The 11,363-nt window shown below is 38.2% G+C and overlaps 1 protein-coding gene across 1 annotated transcript in view; it reads left to right on the forward strand.

Annotated features, from left to right (window-relative positions):
* CDH6 (cadherin 6) overlaps positions 1 to 9,941 on the forward strand; it is a 142,565-nt gene extending 132,624 nt beyond the window's left edge. The window contains exons 9-12 of the mRNA XM_012459927.3: positions 1,582 to 1,703; positions 2,745 to 2,862; positions 3,018 to 3,269; positions 8,184 to 9,941. Of these exons, the coding sequence (XP_012315350.2) occupies positions 1,582 to 1,703; positions 2,745 to 2,862; positions 3,018 to 3,269; positions 8,184 to 8,674 (983 nt within the window). The 3' untranslated portion in view covers positions 8,675 to 9,941. The remainder of the gene's footprint in view (positions 1 to 1,581; positions 1,704 to 2,744; positions 2,863 to 3,017; positions 3,270 to 8,183) is intronic.
* Positions 9,942 to 11,363: the final 1,422 nt, after the last annotated feature.

Here is an 11,363-nt window from a genome sequence, read left to right on the forward strand (position 1 = left end):
TCTTTAGAATTTATGTCAAGATTTAGCTTGAAGTTTATGTTAATTTATGTTAAGGGACGAGTGTGGATACCAAAGACAGAGCATCTTTAAAGTTTTTAAATTATAAAATTATTTTCCACTGAAAAGGACCATTAAGACCGTGAAATTTTATTTTTTACCAAAGCAGTTTTTCAGAAGTTTTGTGCCTAAAAATTTGTTTTTGAGATTTAATGTTTCTATGACACATTTAAAGTATTAGTGCTAAGATCTCTTAAAAGTTAATATTCAGCTGCTCTAACTTTTGAAGAATAGTGTCAGTAAAATTTTAGACACAAGTGATCTTAAAGAATCTTACTGTCTAATCTTCTTAACAGTCTTTGATATAACAGAAACCAAGAGCTTGTATAAAACCAGCTCCTGCTCACTTCAGGGCCTTTGCATATACTGATTGCTCTACCTGAAAAGTCAGAAATATTCACATGGCTTAAACCTTCTCTTCATTCATGTCTCTGGGCAAATAATGTCTCATCAGAGAAGCAGTCCTCTGTCATCATTCTAAGTAGCACCTCTATTTATCTCAATCATTTTTCCATGCTTAATTTCTCTATAGCATTTACCATCTGACACATTATATGTTGATGTGTTTATGGTTTGTCCATCCCCATTAGAATAAAGCTCCAGGAAACAGGATCTTTGTTATGTTTCCTACGAGTATCCCAGCATCTCAAGTAGAGGCTGCTATATATTAGGTATTAGATGCTCACTAAATACTTATAAAGTGAACAAACTAATACTAGTGAAGTAAATGAAGAGAGCTGAGTTGATAGATTCTAACTCCTAATTCTTACACCAGGAAACTGTCTTCCATACTGTGCTAGAAGATTATCACAGAAAGAAACCAAAATCCTTTATTTATCTCAGGTCTGCAAACATTGATTCTGCTCTATCATTAATTCCAGATGAACAGCTTGGGCTTTCAGCCTGGGCTTGGAGTCAGACAGACCCAAATTTGAATCTGGACTTCACTCTTTACTGTCTCTGGAAACACAAATAAATTACTTAACTTCTCCATGCCTCAGTTTCCTCATCTACAAAATGGGGGCAGTAACTCTGTCTACCTCAGAAGTTTGTGAGAATTGAATAACATCATATAGCAAAGGGTTTAGCATGACATCTTGCTCTCACTCAGCACTCGAACTAAAACACTAAGATCGACAACTATCCTTTGGTCTTCTGCTGTTTCATTCATTTCTCCCTCTTCTTCCTTTTGTCCATCTGCTCCCCATCTGCCTGCTTCCTTGAAAATCTACCTCCAAAATGCCTTTTTTGGTTTTGTGTTACCTTAAGGTTTATTATGCAGTTGAACTATGTCAACACAAGTAGCTTTGTCCCCCAGTTAACTTCAACAGGTGTATCCAACTCCAGATGTACCAAACAATCTAATTCTACTTTTTGCGACCACACTGGTACTTAATGCCCAGTAGTCCAGCAGCTTGGGGAATCCGTGCATGAATGAGAATGAAGGAGTTGAGTGGATGTTGCATAAAGGGAATCGGCAATCAACATGTAAATGCCTTTTTCTTTCTTTTTGGTATGTGACAGATAATCCAAAGCAAAGTAGCCGAGTACCTCTGTATATTAAAGTTCTAGATGTCAATGACAACGCCCCAGAATTTGCAGAGTTCTATGAAACTTTTGTCTGTGAAAAAGCAAAAGCAGATCAGGTGAGTTTCATTAAAAAGTACATTCAAGTTGAAAGATTAATTTAGATCTTCTAATCATTCAGATGATTCACAGGGCTGAAGGAGAGTTGTGAATTATCTATGAAGTGAATGCTTCGGAAATTAATGCTATAAACAAGAACCAGGACTTATATATGAGAACTAACAGTTTTGAAGAACTGGAAGTTCATAAGAGACTGATGCTGATTCCAAATCGATCTCAAGTTTTCATTAAAATAGATTAGTCACAGCTTTATTGGAAAACTCTGTATTGGTGAACAGATCGTTTAATTACCATATGTACTTGAAGTAATAACTAGAACATACTTTATAATGGCCTATAATTCATAATTTCACTTATGTACTTTGACCATCTGTATAAGTAATACAAATTCATGAATGTTTTACTGTTTTACACATTCATCCCCACATGAAATAGGTCTTTGCTGCCAGTGATATAAAAATTATGTTTCAGTTTATTAAAATCAAAGTACACTGTTAAAGTACATGTGCAAGTAGGAAACTGAAGTTACCAAGTTCTATACACTCATTTCCTTTTTTGTTTTTTGCAAGTTGATAGCTCATGTAATGCCAAGAGTGCCTTTCTAAACAGACTGTCCGAAGAGCACTTCTACTTTGTGAAGTTGCAATGTTGTCACAGACTATTGGGAAATTTTATAGCTTGGCATCACTCAAGGCCAGACGTTTCTCAATCAGGGTGATTTCCTCCCTGGGGATATTTTCAGTATCTTGAGAGAGTTTGACTGTCACACTAGATGGTGCTACTGGTATCTGGTGGGTAGAGGCCAGAGTTGCTGCTGAACATCCCACAATGCACAGGACATCCATCCCCACCACAAAGAATCGTCCCCTGCCTTTTGGTTTTCTAGCCCATAATAAAACAGATTCACTGTACATGACTTAGAGGCTATGATTTCTGTAATTAAAATTTTAAATCATTTTGTCAAGAAATTTATTGCAAAATTGTAAGAAACACTTTTGAGTTATCAAAACTTTATGGCAGCATTCTGGTTTTTCTCTTAGTTGATTCAGACCCTACGTGCTGTTGACAAGGATGACCCTTATAGTGGACACCAATTTTCATTTTCTTTGGCCCCTGAAGCAGCCAGTGGCTCAAACTTTACCATTCAAGACAACAAAGGTAAATGAGTTCAAGTTACCTTCTCTCTCTCCATCTATATCCATACCTGTATCTGTACATGTATGTATATCTGTATCTCTATCTTTTCCCATCACAGTTGATTCAATACATGACACAGTATCCACATACATTCACCACTTTGCTTTCCATTCCAGACAACACTGCGGGAATCTTAACTCGGAAAAATGGCTATAATAGACACGAGATGAGCACCTATCTCTTGCCTGTGGTCATTTCAGACAACGACTACCCAGTTCAAAGCAGCACTGGGACAGTGACTGTCCGGGTCTGTGCATGTGACCACCATGGGAACATGCAGTCCTGCCATGCGGAGGCGCTCATCCACCCCACGGGACTGAGCACGGGGGCTCTGGTTGCCATCCTTCTGTGCATCGTGATCCTACTAGGTAAACTGGTTCTCCCTGCCTCCTATCTCCCCATGGTGAGGGGCTCACACTGTTACTGTGACACTCTAGATTTATCTGCCTCCCCCATTAAGGCATACAGCCTGATCTAGGTGAGTAGAGTTACATGCTGAGAATCTGTGCTGTACAATGTGAACACATTTTTTGCTTGAAAATGGCTTGGAGAATGAACAGACGTGAAAGTTGCTCGTGTCTTTGCTTGCCCAGGAATCATTCCACGGAAAGAATCTCTTGTCTATCAGACTGGGAATGAGTCTTGGGGGACTTCAGGGCAACATCAATGTGCTCTTTTCATTTCACTTGTTGTATAATTTTTTTACTTGGAAAACATTGTTGTTAAGTGTCTGGCATGGAGTGTATGATGAGGGCCCTTTCTATTAAGGTGAAGGTTAAAGTTCTATGGGAAAGTGGGAAGAGGAATGTGATGACTTTTCTCTCATCCTGGAAAAATAAAAGCTATGAAAACTTTTTAAGCCAGCCAACTAATGTTGATCTACCATTTATATGATTACCTTCTTAGCATTGCTCTCTGATTGCCACATACATAAGGTCTATTTCTCACATAACCATAAACAGCCTCTGTGATTGAGGAGATAAGTATGGGGCCCCAAAAGAAATGAATGTAATAAAAATGAAAATCAGGGTCTAACAAGGATTCAAATGAAATTTTTACCCCTAACCAACTAATTAAGCCTACAAGTCGAGCTCAGATTTCTCAACAGGCCCTTGACTGTTTTGCAAACTAAGAAATCAAATATTTGTTAACGCAGCCTTTCCAAAAATAAAAGCAAGATTTGTAAAGCTTGCCTATATAGTGAAAAGAAAAAGTAAGAAGTTAAGAGTCAACCTGAATTATACAGGGGGGAAAACTCTTCTTTAAAAAATGAAGACAGAGTGACTTTGAGAAGAGTAAAAGAGAACCTGCATTTCGCCAAGAACAGAATGCCTAGGGATTCCTGCTCGAGAGCTCCTTCACTTTCCACATCAACCCTGCTAACTCTAACAGAAGCCTTGAGACTCAGCTACAGAACTGTGATTCTCTTTGTCAATTGAGATTTGGGGAAAGTATTTTAAGATATGAGCGTAAATAAAAGCTGACAGTGTGCAAAGACAAATGAGTGTTTCTAATGGTGTGAGTCTGTGAACATTGTTTTGGAAGAGAAAGATATGAATGTTCTTTTTGCTGAAAAGGGTTATTTTTTAGAAACCTTGGATTGGTAGGGCTGAACCCATGGACTGTTTTAGTGGTCTTTGGAAGGAGAGATAACTCACATCTGACAGAGGTGATTCTTCCTTTCTCTCATCATCTACCCATTTTCTCTTCCCCCTTTTCTTCCTTCTAGTCAACTCACTGAATCTTCCCCCTCTCATTTTCTTCCTCCAATGAATTAACTGTCTCCTCCTGACTTCTAATTGGCCTCTGTAACTCCCACATCTTGTTTAATCTCTTCAGAATTCTATACCTAATAAAAAGGAAGGAGAAAGATGGGATTTAGCCTTTACTAGGTACACACCATAGGTCAGATGCGGTGCCAGATACTTTACAAAGGTTTCTCTCACCTAATCCTCAGCACCATTTGGTGCATACTTAACTGTACCTTAAATATGAAAACTGCGGCTCCAAGATGGTAGAACTAAAGTTTCCAACCCAAGTTTTCTTCCCCAGGCTCGGGGCCTGAAGACTGCACTCTGCTCTCTTTTCAAACTTATGAAATGCAGGGCAATTTCCAGGCCGAAAGACGGCCCAAACTTTAAATGTGGCAATTGAAGAAAGTGGAGGAAAATGAAAGAGAGCCACATCGATATAGGAAGAAATCTGGAGTCAAGAAAGTAGATCATATGGTAATGGATGTTTTACAAAAATAAAGCAACAGTGAGAACAACTAGACAACCACTACATCTCATGTCTTACGGTGCCTTAGAGTTTGCAAAACTTTCACATTTATTAACTCATTCCTGACAATAAGACTGGGTACTGCTCTATTGCTTTTCTTTTACAAATAAGAAAATTGGCGCAGAACAGTCAAATCATTTAATTTAATCCAGATCTCTTGACCCTCTAGTTTTATGATGAAAGTCTGAATACAAATTTGCCCAATTGTCCCTCTATCCCCCCAAAAAACATTTTACTGCTGTCTTCTGGTTCTAAAAGGGTAAGGGAAAGAGGGAGACTCAGTTCCTGCTGAGGGCACCTCATCAGGATATCACTTTCTAAGAACGCCTCATGTGCTTACCAATCACATTTTGACATTTTATAAAAGTTCGCTTTGAGAGCTCTCCTTCTAGACAGTGATACTCTCAAGAAATTCTGTTCAGATGTGCACTGGGCTAATAAGAAAAGATATAGGCCATTTTCGCTGTAGAAGAATTAGGCTGAATAAATGCCTTTGATTTCTTGAATGTGCCCTCTCCCTTCTAAACAGTTGCACTTCCAGATGTGCATAGGACTAAAATAAAAGCTATAGATACCTTAAGCCAGGGAAGAATTAGGAGGTGATGATAAAAGCCTGCCTCTTGCCTTACATGACTGAATGAGCCCATGTACATAAGTGCTTAATTTTTGGAGAGACAGTTGGCTTGATTCTATTCTCTAATCCCAATGGCTGTCCTTACTTACAACCCTCTGTTTCGCAAATCCATGTCATTCTTCACACTGGCAACCAATATGAAAGGTAGATCATGAGCATCGCTCTGCCCAAAGCCCTGCAGTTCTCTTCATGTCTTTGTTCAAATTATGCAACTTCCCTCCAATAACATATACAAAACTGTGCTGGCTGGGCGTGGTGGCTCACACCTGTAATCCCAGCACTTTGGGAGACTGAGGCAGGTGGATCACTTGAGGTCATGAGGTTGAGACTAGCCTGGTCCAACATAACAAAGCCCTGTCTCTACTAAAAATACAAAAATTAGCCAGGTGTGGTGGTGGGTGCCTGTAATTCCAGCTACTTGGGAGGCAGAGGCAGGAGAATTGCTTGAACCTGGGAGGCGGAGGTTGCAGTGATCTGAGATTGTACCACTGCACTCCAGCCTGGGCGACAAAGCAGGACTCCATCTTAAAAAAAAAAAACAAAAACTGCTGTATGATCATATGGGCTCCTCAAACATATACAGTAGCACTTTTTCTCCACCTTGTTCTGTTCTGCTCTTTCTTGTTCATATTGCACTTATCGCCTTCTAACAATATCCTTATTTATGACACACATTGTTTATTTTGTCACCATCCAACTGTCCCCCAGCCCACTCACCCACTCACTCAGTGCCTAGAACCGTATCTGGTACAGGGTAGGCACTACATAAATATTTATCAAATGAATGAATGAATAAATACCCTGAATGGATGTGACACATTAGGCATCAGGATACTTTCTGGCAACAAAAGAGAGTGTGTACAATTACAAAACCACACACTTGAAAGTGACAAAGTTACATTTCCTTTGGAAATAGACTATACTCCAAACATGCTTCAGAGCATGGTCATTATGAGTGCAGGCTTTTTAGTCTGACCAACCTGGATTTGAATTGCATGTACATGTAACATCTTTAAACTTCAATTTCCTCTTCTGTAAAATGGGGTTTTAATGAGGGTATCTACTTTCTAGGACTATTGTGATAATTAAATGAGATTCAGTATGCTATGCACTTAGCACAGTGCTTAGCACATAGAAAGCTCTTCATAGGTAACCAATTATTATTATTAATACTAATGAAATTTTAACATATAGACACATGGGTGTGGCTACATCTATTATTATATAGGTAGTTATGTATACTCACTAAAGAGGCATTATTCCATAATTCTTATTGCAATAATTCAGTTTTCATGGCTCATAAAGATTGGGCCTTGTTATGGATGACCTAGTAAAGAGACATTACTGTGACTTCCTGTAATAAACTCCTCTGCACAAACCCAGTTTAACAATGCACTTTGTGGCCTAGATGGCTGTTTTCTCTCTAAGCTTTTACTATGCTTGTATTTTTTTCACCCATATGTCCATTTGTAGATAGATGTGTCTCTCTACAGGTAGCCAGCTGTGTTCCACCCAGCCAGCTGTGAAGAAAGATCAGGAGCTATTTAAACACAATTCTTGCTTTGCCTCTAATTTGAGTCAGGAGGGGAAAATCAAAAGAATGAACATTCGCAGTAACAAACTTATAGAACATGAACCTTGGAAAAATATTTTTTTAAATCACATTATTTCATTTAGCTCAAACAAAAATAATATGGCATGTGGATTCTTACACGCCCACTTCAAGTTAGCCCATCTTGAAATCCAAAATGGCTTTCTGAATTATATCCCGGTCTCCAGGTATTTTCTGGAATAATATCACTTTATATGTAGGAAAGGTATGCAAATATTCACATGTCTACCTTGGGTTTTAAACTAATTTTACACTTTTCTCAGGAAAACAACAACAAAAAAAAGAAGGCACAGCGCAAAAGTTATTTTAGACGTGGAGTTATGCAATCCCCTCGACACATCCCCAAAGGTGCCAGTCTTGTTTTTATAACCAGTTTCAGAGCATTTTAGGTGTTCAGCATAATTTGCACCCTGACTGCAGTACTTTCACTGAGGCTGAGCTTCTTTTTTTATCTTATTTTTGTCTTACCTTGAAACTAGTTTATCATTTCAAAGTAAAAAGGAACTACTGTCAAAATACGATGGTGTTTTTATCCTCTACTTAAATTGTAACCTTCTTTCAAATATTTGGTCCATTTTGAGGGTCCTGGTTTGATCATGGATGGAGGCAAGTGCATCCTTAAAGACATAAAAGTTGAGTCTGCGTTTTCTAGAGAACTTTTAAAAACTTCACATTTGAGCACGGTGTTTCTTCCTGACATTAATTGGGCAGCAAATTAACTCTTCCTTCCCTTTCTGTTTTGTTTTCTGCTTCCAGTGACAGTGGTGCTGTTTGCAGCGCTGAGGCGGCAGCGAAAAAAAGAGCCTTTGATCATTTCCAAAGAGGACATCAGAGATAACATTGTCAGTTACAACGACGAAGGTGGTGGAGAGGAGGACACCCAGGCTTTTGATATCGGCACCCTGAGGAATCCTGAAGCCATAGAGGACAACAAATTACGAAGGGACATTGTGCCCGAAGCCCTTTTTCTACCCCGACGGACTCCAACAGCTCGAGACAACACCGATGTCAGAGATTTCATTAACCAAAGGTTAAAGGAAAATGACACGGACCCCACTGCCCCGCCATACGACTCCTTGGCCACTTACGCCTACGAAGGCACTGGCTCCGTGGCGGATTCCCTGAGCTCGCTGGAGTCAGTGACCACGGATGGAGATCAAGACTATGATTACCTTAGTGACTGGGGACCTCGATTCAAAAAGCTTGCAGATATGTACGGAGGAGTGGACAGTGACAAAGACTCCTAATCTGTTGCCTTTTTCATTTTCCAATACGACGCTGAAATATGTGAAGTGGCTATTTCTTTATATTTATCCACTACTCCGTGATGGGTTCTCTGTTCTACCCGTTTTAAAAGCCAATGGCTGCCGTCTGTGTGGATCCAATGATAGAGACTTTTTTCTAGTACACTTTTATGAGCTTCCAAGGGGCAAATTTTTATTTTTTGGTGCATCCAGTTAACCAAGTCATCCCAACAGGCACGGGCCAGAGGGGAGGACAGGGAACAATATTTCCATTTGTTCTCAGGGCAACGTGCTCACTTCTGCTGGCCTGGTGATTTACCACACGCCGTGTCAGGCTGGCCTACTGCCCTAACTATACATTTCACAGGTTTCACAGGCTAATGGGATAAGCGACTGTACTTTAAAGATAAAAATATCATAGTGAAAGAAATGAGGGCATATCGGCTCACAAGGAGATAAACTACATGGGGGGGTTATTTCTGTCGCAAAGAATTTAAAATAACTCTTGCCCATCCTATTTGTTCTTCAAGAACTTTCTCTGGCATCAACTACTATTCAAAACTTCAGATCCACCCATATGTTAAAATTCTCATTACCCTTAAGGAACAGAAGCAAATTAAACAGTAACATCCAAAAACAACAACAAACTTAGTATGACTTCATTCCTTCCACTAACTCATAATTGGTTATATCCTACACTAGACATGTGAAAGTTTGCCTTTGTACCATATAAAGGGGGAGGGGAAATAGCTAATAATGTTAACAAAGGAAATATATTTTAGCATACGTTAAAAGTTTTGGCCACCACATGTATCATGGGTCCCTTGAAATTCTTTCAACTATCAGTAGGCTAATGTCAAAATTGTTTAAAAATTCTTGAAAGAATTTTCCTGAGATAAATTTTAACTCCTTGTCTATAGTTGTATTATTCTACTATACTGTATATGAAAGTAGCAGTGTGAAGTACAATAATTCATATTCTTCATATCCTTCTTACACAACTAAGTTGAATTAGTAAAGTTAGATTAAATAAAACTTAAATCTCACTCTAGGAGTTCACTGGAGAGGTTAGAGCTACACTTGAACCTAATACCCTGCCCTTGACATCTGGAAACGTCTACCTATTTATATAATGTGATACATTTGGATAAACAACGTTGAGATTATGATGAAAACCTACATATTCCATGTTTGGAAGACCCTTACAAAGGGAAAATTGGATTCCTTTAAACAAAAGTGTAATTAAAATGATAGTTGATTTTCAAAAGCATTAATTTTTTTTCATTGTTTTTAACTTTGCTTTCATGATCACCCTGCCATCCTTGACTTTGAACTAAAGATAAAGTAATGGTCTCAAACTATGACAGAAAGGTAATGCAAAATCCATCCAATCTATTATTTCTCTAATTATGCAATTAGGCTCATAGTCAGTTATTATCCAGAGGACTCAACTGAACTGAACTAATCCTTCTGGCAAATTCAAATCATTTCTTTCACACAGCTGTTCTAATGACTTTTATCATTAGAATCTCACCTTGTGTAGTCATCAGAAATTTCCAACATACTGTAATGAAAACAAACATCCTTGTTTTGAAAACCTAAAAGACAGGATCTGTATATATATAGACTTAAGAATATGCTGAGTTCACTTATTAGTCTTAAGGATTTATTTTCAATTAATATTAATTTTCTATGAATAATTTTAGTGTCATTTCCATTTGGGGATATAGTCATATCAGTACCTATTTTCTGTCTGGAACACGCTGTTGTTTAGTTGTGTTTTAAATAGGCGTATTACCCAAGAAGTTAAGATGGAAACTTTAAAAGAAGAGAAGTGTAGTATTTTGGGTTACCTGATTTGAGTGAAAATTTTTTACAATCATAGTGTCTTCTGAATGGTTTCCAATTTTATAATAGACTGCCCTATATATTAACAAGTATTTCATGCTTGAGGTATTTCTTGCTTTCAGGGTTTTCTTTTCTCTAGTTCTTCATATACACACAAATACACACACACACACACACACACAGAGAAATGCAAACAAAAGGCTATATGAGGCCTTCACTCCAATAAATTGATATGTATCATAGTCACAGGTAAGTGTTGAAAAAAGCTTAGTAAAGTTAATTAACAAAAACTAGTTATTCATAGCAATAGAACAGCACCTTAATCACACAATTTACTGTAAAATTAAAGAGGTCTCTATTCTTATGTTTTATGTCATGTAACAAATTGAATCAAGAAAGATAATCCTGTAAAAAGAAAGGTATCATCTGAAATTGAGGATTGACACTAGCAATTTCCAATGTTTAAGGGAAAGATCTGTGTTCTCCTAATAAGTGAAAGTAAGTTCTATGGCGGAATACCTGAGATGTAATTGGCAAGGTCCTTTATCCCTCCCTGAAGATGATACGGCATACCAAGAACAGGTTAATATGACTACTTACGGAAATAACATTAATCTCTTATCACAAAAGCTGATGATGAAGTAAATTTATAGGAAACTGGATAATTTGAGACTGGGGCTGAATATTTAGTACCAGGGTACTGTAAGTATCAAGTTGGAGTGGCATTTTCCTATAATTCAGACTCTTTGGCATCGTGGAACCAATAGGAGCCATAGTTCATCACTCTCCAGCTTCCTGTCCCTTCCTTCCCTCCCCAAGTATCAGGTCAAACATCATTGCATGT

The sequence above is a fragment of the Aotus nancymaae genome, unplaced genomic scaffold (genome assembly GCF_030222135.1).
Source record: "Aotus nancymaae isolate 86718 unplaced genomic scaffold, 86718_ANA_hifiasm-v0.15.2.pri h1tg000014l, whole genome shotgun sequence".
Classification (NCBI taxonomy): Eukaryota; Metazoa; Chordata; class Mammalia; order Primates; family Aotidae; genus Aotus; species Aotus nancymaae.